We start from the raw sequence: 17,886 nt of genomic DNA, 5'->3' as shown, positions 1-17,886 counted from the left end.
CAACCCCCTGCTCCCACAAGCAGGGCCACCAACTTGCACATTTAATACCAGACCAGGCTGCCAGGACCCCCATCCAACCTGGCCTTGAACACCTCCAGGGATGGGGCATCCACAGCCTCTATGGGCAGCTGTTCTAGCATCTGACCACTCTCTTAGTGAAGAACATCTCCCTGACATCCAATCTGAACCTTCTCTCCATAAGCTTAAAACCATTCCCAATCACTGTCTAGCCTTGTAAAAAGTCTATTCCCTTCCTGTTTATAATCGCCTTTTAAATACTGGAAGGCTGCAATGAGGTCTCCTCACAGCCTTCCCTTCTCCAGGCTGAACAAGCTCAGCTCCCTCAGCCTGTCAAATAAATCAATACCCTTCCAAACCACAAGACTCCTATACTAGGAGCAACATCCTTCAGAGAGGTATGAGACCAACACAGTGACCAACCAGCAGAATGCAGATAGAGACTAGGTGCCCTCAGAAAACCTGTGTCCTAACATGGTCAAAGTGAGTAGGGGGACACCTCCCCAGATGACCACCAAAGACCCTGAAGAACTCTGCCCAGGCACACTGAAGACTCAATCACATTTGTGTAACCTGTTGAACAATGCCCTGTTGTTGCATGTCCCGGCAGCACATTTTTCATGCAGCCACATAATGATCTCAGAGGTGGCTGGGTCTCTGGTATTCCTCCTCCACTCCAAAATATGCTCACTGTGGGCTGTTCACACTCAGAGGTCACTTTCGGTGCTGTTTGGCATCATTATCAGGTTGTCACAAAGCACATCTATTTTTCTTTTCTCCCTTACCCAGACGTCCTTAGAGCAGCTCAGAACAGCCTGTAAGGGCTTTAGAGGAGTTAGATACATTTAGAGAGGTGTGGAGCTGATAGCATCATTGAGTTTGAAAGGCCCAAAGAGAAGCTGAAGTGTTATTTCTAGAAAAGAAGTTTCAGAACTGCAGAGAAGAGTTCGAAAGCAGTTGCAAGAGGGTTTTGAGAGCTATTTCACAGAATCACAGGGGTTGGAAGGGATCTCCAGAGATCATCAAGTCCAAAACCCCTGCCAAAGCAGGTTCCCTACACCAGGTTGCACAGGTAGGCATCTGTCCTTGGAGAGACCCAAATGAAATTCAGAGGTTCTCAGATCAGTATAGAAGGGGCCTAGATATGATCAGATGAACCTGAAAGTTGCTTAGAGCAGGTTTAGAAGGATGTTAAGGCACTTTAGAGGACCCTAGCACTCTTTATGGGGCTATTACTGTTCCTCAGAACTGCTCAGAGTGCAGTTGAGGAGCTTTGGAGGAACTTGAGTGATTTCTGAGATCTTTAGAGCTGTTTACAGGAGCTTCAAGGCATTTTTAAGGCAATAAATCTTTTGAAATGTTCGGAACTATTTCAAGCTGATTAGAAGAGTTCTAGAGTGCTTGGGAGACCATTCCAAGTTGTGTAAATTACACCTGCTTTGAGGCAACTGCCTTACTGTGGCAACACTAAGCTGTCCTTACAGCTCTTTGGACCTGATTAAAGGATTTTTGAGCAGCCTAGAAGAGATGTATGGTCCAGAGCTGCCTATAGGGGGGCCAGGCTTAGAGGGTTTAAGAGTGCTTTTGAGAAGAGTTACAGCGGTTCCAGCCCATTACCTCCCCAGTGCAGAACCGACTGTGGGTTGGGGCTGTCTTCCTGGATCTTTCTAAGCCATGCTCACTGTTTCTGACACCCTACACTGACTATGGCCCTCTCCCCCAGTCCTTAGGTGAGGGTTTCGTGTTTCAGGTCGGTCTTTGTTTACTTCAGAAAGAAAGTAATTAAGAAAACGACAGCAAAGGAAGACTAAGTCTTTCAGATACTTACACCGATAAAGCCCTCTGTAATTACCAGAAGAAAGCAAAGAGAATTGCACATCAGCTGACACTGATGTGCAAGTTATTCAACAGTGGATTGAAGGACAGTGTAAGTTCACTTCCACAGTAGCATATAATAGAGTGGATAATTACTAACCGTCCTCCAGGCATCAGCAAATTAACACCTGCACATGAGAGAATTCTTCCTGAACAATGCAAGAGTCTCATTAGGCTGAAACTCACACTCATCCTTTACTTTCGTCCATCTAGTAAAATCCTGCCATCCCAATACACCGCTTGAGCAATCAGCAGGGCTAACGATGTGCATGTGAGCGCAGCATCCTAAGGACGAGGTTTCCCCTGAGGGAAAAAAGAAGAGAGCTTACTGTGGCCATTTAAAACACTTCCTCTCCTTTATACTCATTTTAAGGAGTGCGTTTAATGCCAAAAATAGCCATTTAGAAAGGCTTAAAAGGCTCTGGACGATTATATTCAGGAAAATACAAACAAGAGAACTTGTATTCAGGAGAGAATCCAACATTTGCATTGTAAATTCTGGGTAAGGCAGAAGAAAGGTTTAGGCTGTGTGCAGCTGCAGCACGCTGTGAAGCCACCGGAAAAGCATCACCCCGGTAACTACAGAAACAAGTAGTAAAGTATCAGGGGTGCCAAAACTAAGAGGATGGTAAAGATGCCAATGAAAACAACCAAAAAAAAACAGTTGCTGTGTTTCCCAAAACAACTACAGGAATAAATATGTGGTTTTATAGATGTAAGTTTTCTTCCCAATGGGAAAATAAATAAGCATCAACAGCTTATCTAAATTACCCCGTATATCAATTCAGTTTCAGATAGGGGAGCTAAAGAAATTTAAGAATCAGATTATTTGTGCCAAGAGGCACAGATCGGTTGCCGTGTGCTGACGTAGTGAATTGACATAGAGCTACTAAGAACTTACTTCGTTATTCAGATCAATGATTTGCTAAGGTAGGTCAGCAGAAGGTACTCCATTTTTCCTCTAAAGGATGTTGATATAGTTGGAATAATACAAGTATAGTTGTAAATAGATAGCCAGAGGGTACCTAAAGAAAAGACTCACCAACTCTAATGCCTTCAGTCAAGATGGATGCTCACTGGTGTTGATGCTCACCACAAAAGCTCCACAAAGGAGCAATCTCCAGAAATAGATCCTGCCTTAGTGGTGGTCAGCCCTTAAATGGGATCTATTTAAGTCAAGCTCCATCCCTTCTGGGAGCACAGCTGAAATACCTTCACCTGTGCTCCCACAGCTGACTCACTGCTTGCCTCAGGTGGTCAATCAGAGGTTCAGGCTGTGATCAGCAGTTTCCCTTACAACGTTAATTGCTGTGCTTTTTTTGCTTTTCTACATTAACATCTCCAACATTTTCTACACTGGCTATAATTGAACATCTCTGTCCTTTTTACCTCCCACAAACTATCTACGTGCTCCAAAGACCTGGATTTTCCCATTTCTCAAGCTATCACGTCTGCAGTTCTGTTTGGGTGTGATTAGAACATGCTTTTATTTCTATTTGTTTCTGAAGTCTTTCTCTAGATGTCAAGGCATTTAAATACTTAATAGCCCCAGGGACAGTTCACTAATAGATACTAGAGAATATTCAGATGCGAGGCTCTAGAATTATAGAGAACTGTCGCTATACAACGGATCCATTAATGAACCAAAGGGACTCTTGGTAACCAAGGAGGTTTGAGGGAATTTTTAGTTAAAGTCAAGCTCACCTCTCAACACTAACAACAGTGCCATCTACTGCAGGAAGCAGCCGTGGATCATCTTTGGAGGGACCAGGTACTTCAAGAAGCCCCATCAGGAAGCCTTCCTGCATAATCTAAGCAAGAAAAATGCCCACCAAAACCCCACGCTCAGTACCAAAATTTCCACCCTTAGCAGATAGGAAAAGTTCTGATATGATCCATGCTCATTCAAGAAAGAGCAAGAATAAGCTTAGGAGACAAGCCCTAAGTCAGAGAACACTTTCCTACTGCCATGCATCACTAACAGCAGCATGTGCCAAAAACTACACTCACAACTTGAGTGCAAGGGCTTTGAAACTGATCCCATGTTCCGCATCACATTACACAATACACTGTGATCCTTGTCTGTATTCCTGAAGGTCTCAAAACAGCAAGACCCCTAGCAGGAAGCATGCTGCTTTTTCAGTTATCTCCTCACATGTTTTCGGAGAAAGTGGAAATTTCTGTGTACATGAGTCTTTTTCACACTTTGGACTGTCCCGTTATCACTTAACCTCAAGGAGAGTCAGGAGCTTATCCCAGATCCTGAGTAGAGCAGCTGTCAGGTGGTGTCACTCCATGCAGTGCAGAGATTGGAGAGAGCTAAGAATGAGAGGGAGAAAAGGAGGGAAAAAAAGAAGTAGAAGGCCAAAGCAGGCATAGAAAAATGGAAGGGAGACACCTTAAAGACTAGGAAGATGGAGCAAGAAAGAGAAATTGTAGAAGCACTCTCTTTCAGCCTTTAAAGACGGGGTGCCAGGCATTTGCTTAAGGGACTCTGGAAGATGTAGGTAGAGAAATTAGTCTTTCTGGGGGTGATACTGAATGCCCACCTTCTCCTGGACAGCCTGTCAAGCAAGTCAGAGGCCGTGGGCTGCTGCTGTGGTTGTTAAAAACTTCATTCTCATCTTTGGAGAACATTTTTTGGTATGGATGGCTGGTAACTTCAAACACTGCACTTTCAAACACAGTTGGCTTTCCTGTTGATAAGAAACCATCAGTATGTGTACGTTCTCCTTAGGTTTGCTCTAAGTAAAGCCCTTAGACAACTGATATCACTGGCAGCAACTGATATCACAGTGTTCAAGAAGCGTCTGGATAGGGAGCTAGGAGATCTGGGTTAGGAGTTTTCTGTAGGTATGGTAAAGGGAGGATGGTTGGACTAGATGACCTTTTAGGTCCTTTCCAACCTTGTGATTCTATGATTCTATGGTAGTCTTGTATTATTCCTATTTCCTTACTGAAAATGAGAAGAAAATAGAACTTGCTAGGTTTTCTCTTTCTTTAGAGCAAGGAGATAAGAGGTTTCTTTAAGCAGATGAATTAGAAAGACAAGGATCATCTAATCATGCAGAAAGACTCAGACCATTATTTTTAGTAACTATAAACATCACACACCTAACTTCTCTGTTTTGAAGTAGGAGCTTCTGCAGCAACTGATAAGTGTTTGCAAAAGCAAATGCATTTATACCTGAAGATTCCCAGTTCTTTTAAATCAGAATCACCAAGTGGAAGGGCAGCTGATGCTCAGGCAGGAAAGCAAGACTGCTTGGAGCAGGTGAGCAGCGTGCATTCCTCTCAGACCCTTACACACGCTTTTAATCATATTGCTATACAGACTTCCCCGTTAGAAGAACATGACTCAAAGTTATCATTAACTAGACTGTAACAAAACGTTCCTCATGAGTTTGTCTAATACTGACACAATTAGGCCAGTGGAAAAGATTCATCAGTTTGTGCAAGCAATGTGTGCTCACCCTTGGGAATAAAGGTAACCTAAAAAACACTTGCATACATTTGACAGCAGCGATTGTAATTACAACACAGAACAAACCTAAGCATTTTTGCTTTACAGCACGTTATTTAAAGGCTCGTCTAGGCTTGTTAGTGACTAGTGTAGCTAAGCCTACATAGAGGAAAAAATGGAAATCCTCAGTATCACAAATCTGTCCTTATATTTATCCAATAGAAGTTGGTAGCCTGAAATATCATGACTTAAGTACAAGTGCACAACACTGTAATACATAGAAGCATCTTCTGAAGATAGTATAGTTACAGCTACAAACAGCAAGTTACAGCCTGTGAGCTTTTACTCTCATTACTACCTCTTGAGCTTACAATACAGAGAAATACTGCTTTGCTAGCTATTCTACAGAATACCAGCCAAGTCCCACACATACATACGTACCTATGAGATACTGAATGTTGTCTGTTTAATCAATACATTGTAGAGCTCTTCTGTGAGCAAAAAGTCTTTTACCTTTGTTTGCAATAGAAGTACAGTGCACGAGGAGAGGCTGATATTTATATAAGCATACTTATGTAAGCTCCTATTATGACATGGCTTGTTTTTCCCCATGTAGGAGAGAGAGACACACCAGCAGTACGGGGACGCACTTGAACATCTCTGCCTGCATGTTCTGCAAACTACTGGGACCCCAAGGAGCTAAAACAGCTCTTCTATGTTATTCTTCTGTGTAACAGACAATGGCTACAGATCAGTGTACTCAGGTTTTACCCTGGAGATAAAGCCATGTGCCAGCTCTCATCCTGCCCCAACTGTTTATGATACAGGTGCACATATAGTTATGTACTGAATACACGTCCTCATGGCTGCACTGCTGCCCTACACAACTGTGTTGGCATGTCTTCACAGTGCATATATGAGAAACAAGAGAAGGCTGAAAAACAACCTCTTGGGAGAACACTGAGGATTGTTCTCAAACCTCAGGCTACTCCACTGGGAACAGTTGGCTCCTTGTTGGGGACAGAAACATCAGCTGGGCACATACATACTGACTGGGGATTTGTTCTCTGCTTCAGAAACAAACAAAGAATTCAGTGGGTTTGTGTTTATCTACATTTCAGTGGTCCTCCTTTTCGAGGCAATACTCAAATACATGTGAACAGGGCTAACTGTTGAGGTGGACCAAAGTGGTGTGTCAGGGTTTAGTCCTTCCATGGACATCTCTGCTCTGGAGAAAATAATTACTAGCACACACTTGACAGGAACTTGAGGGAGACAATAATGTAACAGCTAACCTTACACAAGCAAGTGCAGCATCAATGCGAGCCCCAGGAAATAACAGCTTCTCCTTATCCACCTTGGTGATGATCTTCCCGTTTGATCCAAGCAGAACACAGGTGAAACATACAGTTTACTCTATAGAAAGTGCTAAACCTGCATAGAACCCTGTTTCAGGTCCCAGCATGTTCTAGCAGGCTCAACTAGTAAACTCCTCTTTACACAACCCCATTTTCATGGCATTACATAAAGGTTTGCAAGCGCTACTTGCATGTACTTCTTTTAATTGAACCTTTTTAAGTGTTATCAGCCAGCACACTGGTATAGATCTCTTCTCTGTTAAGTCATTCCCAGCTATTAATTACAAACCTCTCAGAGAGCTTGGCTGAATCGAGCTGCAAGGAATCTGCACCAAGTGTGAGATGTTCTTAGAAATCAAGTGGTGATGTTTAATTTGCCCTATTGTGCAGGCATCTAAATACGTCTAGAGCTGCAGCTGGTTAAATGGAGAGTCCAGCTTCACTTTGTGTACTACGAACACAATAGAATTTCACAATGGCTTTGTATAACCCCACTGTGCACATATCCAAGAGCTAAGGGAGCTGATCAGTCTCAAATGCCATTCAAAGCAGCCAGCTATCGGAGAACACTGTGCCTTTCATAACGCATCAGCAGAAATCTTGCGAGGACGGTCTTAGCTGTTTACAGCCAGATTTGTACCCACCATTTCACTCCAGGCTTAAAAAGGAAAAGCTCTCATTCTCTCACATCACCTTGTGACCTGAGTTGGAGGGCTGTGACATTAGTTTTTGTACAGTTCTTTCTCCAGGGAGCACCAAACCCACTGCTGACCCAGCCCAAAGTCGGCACAGTGCCATGGAAGCGGTGGAAGTTACATAAGGGTGTGAAACCACTTATGAAGCCAGATCACACATTGGACCCAATGTTGCCTGGTGAGCAGGAGGTGGAGCTTTCGGCCTTTATGTGAAAGCTCTCCAATGAGACCCAAAGCTCTGGTTTTCCTAACAGCAACCCCCTTAGCAGGGCTGAGGCATGGGAGGAGTCTGATCGAACTAAAATAAACACCAACTTGTAGCACCTCGTGGGTGCGCACAGCCTCCAATTGCTAGGACAGCCTATTCACCAAACTGTAAGTACATCCACTTTCTCCACTTTTAAATACAATTAATAGCTCCATGGATTTGCATAGTTTTTGCTACGTTTACTCATTGCATCAGCATAAGCTGTGGAGGTGCCCGTTGTGCTTTCTGTCCCTTCAGCTCCTGTGCCTTCGTGGGTTAGAGACATATTAAGAGATAGAAAGCCCAAAGCTAAGCTTTACTGTAGGTTTAAGAATGAACTCAACTTTGGAAGACCTGTTTTCCTCTCTCTTCCCCAAAAAGAACTGTTATGTACGTAGTAGAGAAGTATTTCTTGCATGCAGTCATGGTATTGGTTGCAAGTTACAAAGTTCTGTGAGCAGCAGCTCGCAGTGTCAGGACGGGCAATTAGCGAATCAAAGTAGCTGGTACAGCAGTTGAAATGGAGGAACATTTATTTAACTTCTCTGCTTGGATACCCAGCGAGCACATGAAAAGAATTGTTTCCTATCAAAACGTGGCAAAGAGAAATGAGCGCCAACAAAGTTTTATCAGCTTTGAGATGGCAACGGATAAAACATACCCATATATGAAGTGTCAGTATAGATGGTTCGCATTTGCTTCTAGTAAAGCAATTAGATTTCTGCTTCCTTGTTAATTTTTGATGGTTTGTTATACTGACAAATGTTGTACTGGAGTGGAATGGTGCCTTCTGGTCTAACTGCTGACTGGGCAGTTACGCTGTATTTTAAGGCTGGGATGTGGAAGGGGGCAGTGCCTGCTTTTAACTGTTGGCATCAATACCGTGTTACATCATTGTCATACTCACTACTGTACTACAACTACAGCAGCTGCTAGAAAGTACTTTTCAGCATGTGTTTCTATTTTAAGGATTGTGAATGAAATCACCGCCAGCAGTTTGTAGTGGGCTCTTTTTTTTTGTGGTTTTTAAAGCTTCTCACCCTTATAAATCTCTATAAATTAGCCACCTCATAAGCACGGCATAGGAGGGGATCAGTAGTATTCAGCTGTAGTCTATAGCAGCATCTGGGCTTCAGGTGTAATATACACAATATTGGCGGCTACCAGGCCTTTGTAAGCAAACAGCAAGCAGTCTTGGTTTTACAGATATAGCCTGACATTCACAAACCATCGTGTTAAAGGCAGCGTAACTCAAAGACTTTGAACATATTTGTCATGGATTGCACATGGTCCATCACTCACATTAGATACCACTATTACTCAGCAACACAAAACAAAGACACTGTCTTTACTGGTAATATGAGGTGGCAGCTGCTACTAATTACATTCATCCACCTTGAATGCTGTAAGCCCATAAACAAAAAGCAGCTACAGGGCAACTGCTTTTTGTGAGGGTAGCTGTAAGCACAGAAATGCAAGATAACCTCAATGTTTGTTCTGGTGCCCAAAACAAACACAATTCAGTTGTGCTTTGAGAAGACAGCGTGCTATGTGACCTGATGATCAGCACACCTAATGGCTTAATGACATGCTGCTTTTGTAACATGAAGTGCACACTAAGGATATTGTAACACATGAAGGCAGACTTTCTCTGGATGTGGGTTATGTAGTGTTATCTTGCAAGTAATGACAAACATTACAAACAGAGGCTCCTAAAATTCCAAGCTAGGAGTTTTAAACCTCAAGGCTTTTTTTGTTTCCTATTGGGGCTGAGAGGTGTTACTTACAGGTTAGAAACCAGAGGATGAGGAAAACCACTTGAAATTAAGCAGGAAAGCCTTACTGATTCCTCATATCCCATTTATGCTGCATTGACTGGAGAGGCCAATGAACTTTATCTGCTTTTCAGATCAAGGCAAGATGATCAAGTCCTTCAAGCAAACGTTTCTGTCCCTGGATCTGCAGTCTCCTAGGTGGAGCTCAATAGAGACCATGGTACGTGCTGGAAACACCTGGGGAGGATGTTCTCTACAGCCAGGGTGCTGCAGAACTAAGGTGGATTTGGGATTCTTTGATGAACAGTGAGGAAGAGTTACTATGAATGCTGTTCATGCCAAACAGCAGCAAATTAGGAAGAGGGACTCTTGTAAATTCTTTAAGCAACTTGTTCTAAGGCAGAACAGCATAGTTTTGCAATGAAGAAGTTTGATGTTTGGGGTTTGCCTGTGCCTGCAGCTATGAGGCTGCCTGGGGTTTTCTGATGACAATACTTACATGCTCATTTGGGAAGAATAGCTATCCATTTATGTCATCCTTAGTATTCATCTTGTGGTCACTGTAACTTCTGCTGCCTCTCAGGCAAAGGACTCTGAACTGCGCCAGTATGAGACAGCCAAGTGGGTCAGCACAGTCATTAAGGGAGAAACCCAGAAGGAAGCAATGCGCCAGGGCTTCTGGAAACTCTTCCACTACATCCAAGGGAAGAATGAGAAAGGTAGGACACAGCGGTTTTGAACTGCAAGCAGCACAAACAGGATGAAGCTGAGCAGTTTAAGGCAGAACGTGAATTCGAATGCACAAACAGGTCTTACACCCACGTCCACACCTTCACTTTCACACCCCTTAAGGACCCTGTTACAACAACCTGCTACATATATATGTATATATAAAGCCAAATGGGAAACTTAAGCTCAAAGGGCCTCATAAGAATGAAGGATCTGCACATCCCAGACAATGACTGTCAGTATAGATTTGCTCTGCAGATAGAAGCAGAAAGATACAGCACATGGCTTTGCATCAACATAAAAAACAAGTTTTTTAAGCTGCAACACTGAGGGTAACTTAGCACCTGATTTTAGGCTAAGCCTGCAGCAGTCTTTACACCAGCATTCACTGGTTTTGCTTGCAGCTCACTACCGATCTTTCATGCTTTAGAAATCAAGATTGACATGACTGTGCCAGTGACATGCCTGGTAAAGTCTGGCTGTGCAGACTTCAAGATCTCCTTCTTTGTGCCATTTGAACATCAGGACTCCCCACCACAGCCCACTGACTCAGATGTGTTTGTCGAGGAGCGGAAGGCAGTAGCCATCTTTGTCAGGTAAGCAGCAAAGGTACAGCTGACAGATTAAGAGCCTGCATTATTCTACTTTCCTTTTTGAAACTACAGTTCTGGGGGGGAAAAAAGCAGAGAGCAGTTGGATTTTGGCCTGAACTCCTAACAAAATGGGGAAAAAAAACAACTTTCCTTTTTACTTCCACCAGGTCCTTCAGTGGATTTGCCTCACCAGATAAATATGCTGAAGAAGCTGAAACCTTGGCTAAACTCCTAAGAAACAGAGGCCAATCATTCCATGAAGATTTCTTTTACACAGCAGGCTATGACAGTCCCTTCAAGCTCTTTAACAGGCACAATGAAGTGTGGTATTTTAGAAAGTAATTCAGAAGCAGAGAATACTAGGAGGCTACTAATCAACTCTGAATGGAAACAGACCCTATTATACTAATGGCTTTTGTTTTACTGTAGGGAATATTTGTGAGCACAGGAACATCTCTCATTCAGTTTTATCTAGGATGAAGTTACTCCAGCTCAAAACTTAAGTAGTTCACACTAGCTGGAGTGGGAGGGAGATGGAAATCTCAATCTTGTTCTTGTTAAAGTTCTGGGAAGCATCAGAAAATACTCCTGTAAGAGTTGAGAGTTCTTATTAAAAGTGCTGCACCGATACAACAGCTCAAGTGTTACCAAGAGAAAGTTCTTCATAGAACTAACTTCCCCTTTAACATCACAAAAAGATGGGGGGAAGAACATTAGGTTTTCAGCATTAGTTTGGCAACATATATGCCTTAACAGGCCCTAGTACCATACAAGCATTCCTACCATACAAGCATTCCTACCTTCAAAACAGGATTATCCAAGTCTCCCATCCCTTCTAGTGTTTTTCTTCCTCATGAGCACTAGCATTAGCTACAGCAGAGAGCACTTGCAGGACTAGCATTTCCTCAAAATGAGTTAGCTCCCTGCTCTAAACCAAGTATTTGTAGCTCTTACCAGACACCCTACGGTTACTACTTCATAGCAATTAAATCAGAAAGCAGTTCACAACAACAGGCAGAGTTCACAATGTTTTATTGGCTCCAATCAGTGTAGGAGGCAAATATTAACGCCACAAAGTCTTGTTTTAATGCTGTTCATGCATGCACAACCCATTATCCCAGGATCTTCCACCTATTAAGAAAAGCATAAGAACTGTTACAAGGAACCAAACGAGTATAAGAAGCTTACTGGAACTCAGACCTTAGGTTTTCATCTCTGTTCAGTGAGAGAGTTCAAGCTAAGGTTTTAATCATCATTTGTTCCAGCAACTACATCTTATTAAGTCACACTCACCTTTGTTTGCTCATACAGTTCCAAAGTTGCATCCTCACCTAAAGCAGGAAAACACACTTAGCATGCAGTGGCACACCTGCCAAGAGTTCCTCTCAGCAGCTGTGTAACCTCAGAAAGAATGGAACGGAAATGGTAATATCACAGAAATTCATCTGGCAGAATCAAGTTTCATCAGTGGCTACCAATACTCCCAGAAGAGAGAATTCATCTTTGTTATCTTACCTAGTGAGGTGGCAGACAGAGCAGTCCTTTCCTGAGAAAGAAATTGTTTCAGAGTAAGATAGTGCTATCAATGGGTTTCTAAACTAAACTAATTTTAACCTGTAAAAAGGCTGTATTTCAGCTGTCAGCTGAGAACTTCCATTTGTAACAGCTAATATGTAAGAAAAGCTTATAAAGCCTAAATGAACTGGAAATACAGAATCACTAACTTCAGAAGAATCAAAAAAACAGTTTGCTATACTTGCCTAATGATACCATCCCTCCAACTGAAAGTCATTTTTTGTTGGGATGAATTGATACCCAAAATATAAGCCCCATAAAACCACTGGAACACTACAGCAACCTGCACCTTCAGCTGAATCCTAAATTTGTGTACCTCCAACATAAAAGCAAAATTACTCCTACTCTTCGCAGTTTATGCCAACTACAGGGTATCTTTTTTCTATTTCAAGTGTGCAGCAGCGTTAGTGTCAGTTCACAGAACAGCCATACAGGTAGGTAGGCGTTATGACAGGAGTTGTATGCTAGCTGCTGTGCATTCTGCTGTATTAAATTGTCAACATATTGGCTTGAGCGGTCCCTGCTGATTCAGCTTTCGTGATTTTTACTGTGTGAAGACACCAAGCAATAAAAATGATGTTTTTCAAGCCACTGTGGCCAAGTCTTTTCTTCATACAAACTGAAGACATTAAGTCTATCAGTGACTGCACATTAAAAATTATTAAGGTACCAATTCTGCTGGGAGAGTTCCTATAACTAACTCAGATTGAGAACTACAGAGCTCATCCTTACTCCATGCACACAATTCTATTCTCCCAAAAGTTGGGAGTGCAAGACTTGCAACAAAATACACACAAAACTACTTTCATGCACCACCAGCCTCATGACAACATTCCAGAGATTACTGGTCCTCCATAACATACTCTACTTTAAACTTACCTCTAAGTTGGTGTTATTCCTCACATGCTGCCCTTCAGCTTCACTCTGTAACAGTGATTTTTATTATTAACACTCTGCTTGACAGTGTTTCAAGTAAGTCTGAAATGCATGTACTGTTTCAGATCAAGAGTCCTCCTCAGTCTCTTTCAGAGAGATTCCCATTGCTTAGAACTAATCATCACAAACAGTACCTGCTTAGAGAAGCTTTAAGTTGTTACTGTTGTTTCTCCTTAGGGGAAGGCTCAGTATTTCATACTTTGCCTCATTCACATCAAGGCAAAACTCATCTTGACATAGAGACAAGTAATTCACTACATAATTCAGTAACAATCCCAGCAAAATCCTACTGCATGATTTAACCAACAGTTTAACAGTAACTAAACTGTACTGTTTTCAATCAGCAGCAGTTGTTGAAGCAAGCTCTGCACTGCTAGGCTTGAGCATTCTTTCCAAGCAATAGAAACTCAAGCAGTACACAGCACTTGCATATCTCAATTGATCTAGACATCTCATTAAAAATACTTTATGGCAACTGAGAAGCAAATATCTTACCAAGCAAGTATTTGTCACAAAATCTTGGGCAGTTCTTCCATTCTCAAATCTAAGATAAACACAAGAGTAAGTTTTCAGTATAATGTTGGTATTGTATTACAACCACAAGACTTCCAGAAACTCCCCTTTTCTTCTATTAAAATTATCACTACTTGTCTTTGGTGGCTTTGCACATGAACTGCAGCTACAAGTGCTCACAAATGCAATCAGCAGACTAACCTCTGCCACTTATCTGACAGCACAGAAGCACTCACATTCCACCAACTCCAGCCCAGAGGAGAAAAAGAGCAAAGCTACCTCCAAAGCCTTCTGCTCTAGGAGAGATCCTAAATTATAGTTCAAAAATAGGTAGCACTTTTTCTATAACCCCTAGAGATCAACCTCTGTAAAAGCATCAAAGAAATGCTGTTCCCCTTTATATTCACTGCCACACAATTCCTTCCCATTTCAAGCTATTACTAATTCTTATCAGCATACCTATGGCTACTGCCAGATACAGGGTTTTTCAGTGAAGAGAAGTCTACATTAGTAGTTTCAGGTCAGACATTTGACAACATCATTACAACCCTGTAAGACGTGCCTAGCCTGACTGCAGAATTATATTCTCAGAGTACTCAACTGGAGCCTCAAATATGAAATTCAATCCCCAGTACCCTGGTAGATGAAGCCTGCTGGCTGCTATAAGATTATCTACTGCAGGAGGTTAAGAATAATCCTGCAGCTACAAGACAGCATCACAATTAGAGGCTAACATCTAGTCACTCCCCAGCACACACACACAGTAAAGACCCAGTAATAGAAATTCACTGGCTACTCACTTTTGCCTGTAGCACAATCAGCTGCACCACTTCACAGCTCCACAACAACACTAGAAGAAAAAGTAGTCAGAAGAGCACGAAAACAAACACAGGAGAATGAAATCTAGTCAGATGCCTGAAGTCAGATAGAGCTAATTGCAGACCTCCATGACCAAAGTCAGGGTATTCATGTCTCATCACACAGGCAGCTTACACATCCAGTCACTGGACAGCTATCTGCTCTGGGGTATGGTTGGTTCAGGAACAGGATGAACCCAGATGTGCTATCAACAACTCCACAAGCACACATGCAGTTTAGCAAAGCCAGTCCATGTAGGATGGGTCTTGTCCAGTATTTCTCCTTTTACAGAACCTACTCAGCAGCAACCAACATGGCCATCCTCCCCCCCCTCCAGCCGAGTATTTCATTTCATAGGCACATTCTAGGCTTGTTATGCTAATACTCAAAGTTAAAAACAAGTACTTACTCTTCTTAACGAGGAAGATTTTTCTAAGCCTGTAAAGAAAAAGCTGCCATTAGATGTGACCCAACAAAAATCTTTAACTCAAGAACAACAATCTCAGTCAAATACTGTATCAGTGTTTAGTCAAGTTTTATCCTCACTGGGATCAGAGACCTGATTCAACATCATTTACAGCAGGCTGCAGCACTCCCATCTTCCACAAAAAAGCCCAAATTCCCCCACTCTCCTCAGCATCTTTGGGATCTTATTCCTCAGCTGCAGTTGACCTAGACCACAAATGCAGTAAACACAGCGGCCTTCTAAAATATGTTCAATTACCTTCAGTTTTCAAGGCAGCATCTTAACCAACATCAGTAAAGGTAAATTGCTCCAATGGGCACAAGCGTTCTTCCATATCCATGCAGGGCAGACTGCAAAGCAACAACATAGTGAATAGAGTGTTTCATCTGAGCTTCCCATGTGAGCTGTCTGCCAGTTACCCCAGGTACAGGAGGCTGCATCAGATAGGAGCGAAAGACTTAGTACAGTGATCATCACAAGTTATCTGCTGAACTATGTTATCATCATACACAGCCTTCTCACAGGTCAGGGACTGAAAGCTAGTTTGCGATGCTGCAATTAATGCAATATTTACCTTGCATGCTCATCCTCTGGCTTTTCCAGCACCTGCAACGAAAGAAAAATCAGATTCCTTCAGCTTTCTTTGTCAAGTTTAGACCCCTAGCAAAGGGCTACATACAACAGCTAGATACATCAGATAGGAGCGAAAGACAAAACAATTGTTCATCACAAGATATCTGTTGAACTATGTTATCATCACTGTATCTGCTCTGGAGTATTATGCATCCTGTCCTTTTCACCGCAGTGATTCAGCAGCTACACAGAACAAAATTAAACACAGACTGCACAACGATCCTTACCACATCATGTTTCTTCTGTGGGCGCATTATTCAAATCCTGGAAGAAAAAAAAAGCTTATGAAAGTAAATTCAAGGTCAAAATATTATCAAGGTGAATTCTAAGTCGCTGTGCCTCAGATAGAAATTATGGTGGTTTGAGCTCTCATCATTTTCTTGGTCAAGAGTAGCAAACTATACAGTCATCATTGTGGCACCAGAGGATCAATTTAACTCAAAGGATAAAGTCTGCTTAATGAGGTCATTAAAATAAAAAAGATCTAAACCAATAAGCTCCTAAGTGTTATTTTTTCTCCAGAAGTTTTACCTTGTTAAGGTAGCGTCAAGTCTTCATATTCAGCAGCAGGCCTGAAAGTCAGACAGTACATCATCAAATGGCTGCAGAACTAGAAATTACCTCCAGCATCGACAGTAAGCGATGGAAAAAAGCCTCAGCACATAGTTTTCAGAAATCACTTCTGTCCACTACTCTAATACTGAAAACATCACAGGCTCTCCAATTTAATGACAAATCCTGATCATAACAGGTCCTTATATCAGCAATTAACAGACATATCTAGTGTACACTTGGTCTCGTTAGAAGCTGAACAAGAATTCCAGAACCAGGAGCCTAAAACTCACTTCCCAGCAAAGGAACATGCAACTCTTCCCAGTAATAGAATGAAAATTGCCTAGCAGACATTGGAACTGCTTTACACATGGCCTGTAATTTCCTGAAATATGAAAGTAATTCAGGCTAGTTGCTCTAAGTGACCTACACAACATATTAATTCTCAACTGAAACTCAATTCCAAAACCAACACTCACCTGCTTCGAATCCACCAAAGAGAGAGAACCATAAGTGATCCATCTCACGCTGAAAACAAAAGAGCATGTGTTAGCTCATCTCCTAAGGTTGAAGATATTAAGGTCAGTTTCCTTTGCGAAAGAATGAAGTGCAAGCTCAAAGCAATGCCCGGAGCTTTGCTGAGAAGCTTCCCCTTACACAACACCAACCTGGAGAGAAACCCACCCCAATAACTGCTAGCTCGTACTGCTTACCAGGAACAGGATAATCACGGAACGGTTCCAACTGATTGCAGCCACGGGCTGGGTCCAGCAGCCATTAGGTGGACTGAGCACGTGGTGCCTCAGCCACTCCATTCACCTCCCTGCCTCCCAGGTTCCATGCCCAGCTCAGATGTGTTGGCACTCATCAGCCTCTCAGATGTCCCTACCAACACGGTTTTCATCACGTGTGGGCACACGGAATGCTAGGAGAACTGCGATACACTCCCAGCAGCACAGGAGGCTGCTCAGTAGGCAACCCAGAGGCCCTTACTCACACCACACACACAGCCCTTCCCAGAGAGGACTCTCCCACCCTAACGCCTACTAGAGCCACTAATTAACACACGAGCAGACAGCGCTGAGTTCTCCCACGCTACTGCGGCCTGCACGCAACCTGGCTCGGGGTGACTGACCTCCTAGAAACCTTTAAGGAGAACCGCACAACGCAGGCAGCCGGCGCTCGTGCCCGCACCGAAGCACGGACCCATCTGCCACCTTTTCCCCGGGTAGATCCCTCCGAGCTCTCCCGAGCTGTTCCTCCCGCATAAATAAAGCCGCAGCAGTGCAGGCCACTCTCCCGCTGCCCCTCAAGAGTGGGCCGAGGCCTAACGCGGGCCGAGGCCTAAAGGGCGCGCCGAACCCCGCCGCCACAATCCGCCTCCATCCTCCTCCTCCAGCGCCCATCGCGAGCCAACAACGGCTGGCGGCGCCCCCACACCACCCACCGAAGGCGCCGGAGCGGGGCTGGGCGGAATAACCCCCCGCGCACCGCCGGGGACGCACACAACCAGTCACACTTACCCGCACCCGCGTCACGGCTAGAAAGGCAGGCCTCGTGCCCGCCCGCCCCTTATATAGCTCCATGCGGTCACGTGACT

At 43.2% G+C, this 17,886-nt stretch overlaps 1 protein-coding gene, 1 long non-coding RNA gene and 8 other non-coding genes across 10 annotated transcripts; 1 reads left to right on the top strand and 9 right to left on the bottom strand.

The window, feature by feature from the left end:
- Positions 1–7,344: 7,344 nt before the first annotated feature.
- Positions 7,345–12,917, top strand: HEBP2 (heme binding protein 2). Its single transcript, XM_072343718.1, has 5 exons — positions 7,345–7,784; positions 9,566–9,651; positions 10,015–10,150; positions 10,591–10,756; positions 10,921–12,917. The coding sequence occupies exons 2-5, from the start codon at positions 9,577–9,579 to the stop codon at positions 11,093–11,095; spliced, it is 552 nt and encodes a 183-aa protein (XP_072199819.1). The 5' UTR covers positions 7,345–7,784; positions 9,566–9,576; the 3' UTR covers positions 11,096–12,917.
- On the bottom strand, positions 11,769–17,599 carry LOC140255815 (uncharacterized). The gene is made up of 13 exons (XR_011904555.1): positions 17,000–17,599; positions 16,766–16,814; positions 16,266–16,306; positions 15,962–15,998; positions 15,676–15,707; positions 15,360–15,451; positions 15,045–15,073; positions 14,578–14,627; positions 13,760–13,808; positions 13,208–13,252; positions 12,269–12,299; positions 12,047–12,084; positions 11,769–11,884 (listed from the first exon to the last, which is right to left on the bottom strand). It is a non-coding gene; the product is annotated as an uncharacterized lncRNA (long non-coding RNA).
- LOC140255911 (small nucleolar RNA SNORD47) lies at positions 12,152–12,226 on the bottom strand. Its single transcript, XR_011904601.1, has one exon. It is a non-coding gene; the product is annotated as a small nucleolar RNA SNORD47 (small nucleolar RNA).
- On the bottom strand, positions 13,319–13,397 carry LOC140255904 (small nucleolar RNA SNORD79). The gene has a single exon (XR_011904594.1). It is a non-coding gene; the product is annotated as a small nucleolar RNA SNORD79 (small nucleolar RNA).
- On the bottom strand, positions 14,261–14,324 carry LOC140255918 (small nucleolar RNA SNORD78). Its single transcript, XR_011904608.1, has one exon. It is a non-coding gene; the product is annotated as a small nucleolar RNA SNORD78 (small nucleolar RNA).
- LOC140255915 (small nucleolar RNA snR60/Z15/Z230/Z193/J17) lies at positions 15,533–15,617 on the bottom strand. The gene has a single exon (XR_011904605.1). It is a non-coding gene; the product is annotated as a small nucleolar RNA snR60/Z15/Z230/Z193/J17 (small nucleolar RNA).
- On the bottom strand, positions 15,787–15,869 carry LOC140255914 (small nucleolar RNA snR60/Z15/Z230/Z193/J17). Its single transcript, XR_011904604.1, has one exon. It is a non-coding gene; the product is annotated as a small nucleolar RNA snR60/Z15/Z230/Z193/J17 (small nucleolar RNA).
- LOC140255903 (small nucleolar RNA SNORD24) lies at positions 16,071–16,154 on the bottom strand. Its single transcript, XR_011904593.1, has one exon. It is a non-coding gene; the product is annotated as a small nucleolar RNA SNORD24 (small nucleolar RNA).
- LOC140255919 (small nucleolar RNA SNORD75) lies at positions 16,386–16,452 on the bottom strand. Its single transcript, XR_011904609.1, has one exon. It is a non-coding gene; the product is annotated as a small nucleolar RNA SNORD75 (small nucleolar RNA).
- On the bottom strand, positions 17,126–17,203 carry LOC140255913 (small nucleolar RNA SNORD74). The gene has a single exon (XR_011904603.1). It is a non-coding gene; the product is annotated as a small nucleolar RNA SNORD74 (small nucleolar RNA).
- Positions 17,600–17,886: the final 287 nt, after the last annotated feature.

This window comes from Excalfactoria chinensis, chromosome 8 (assembly GCF_039878825.1).
Source record: "Excalfactoria chinensis isolate bCotChi1 chromosome 8, bCotChi1.hap2, whole genome shotgun sequence".
NCBI lineage: Eukaryota > Metazoa > Chordata > Aves > Galliformes > Phasianidae > Excalfactoria > Excalfactoria chinensis.
The sequence above is the reverse complement of the archived record's forward strand: the minus strand, read 5'-3'. Positions and strand labels throughout refer to the sequence as shown.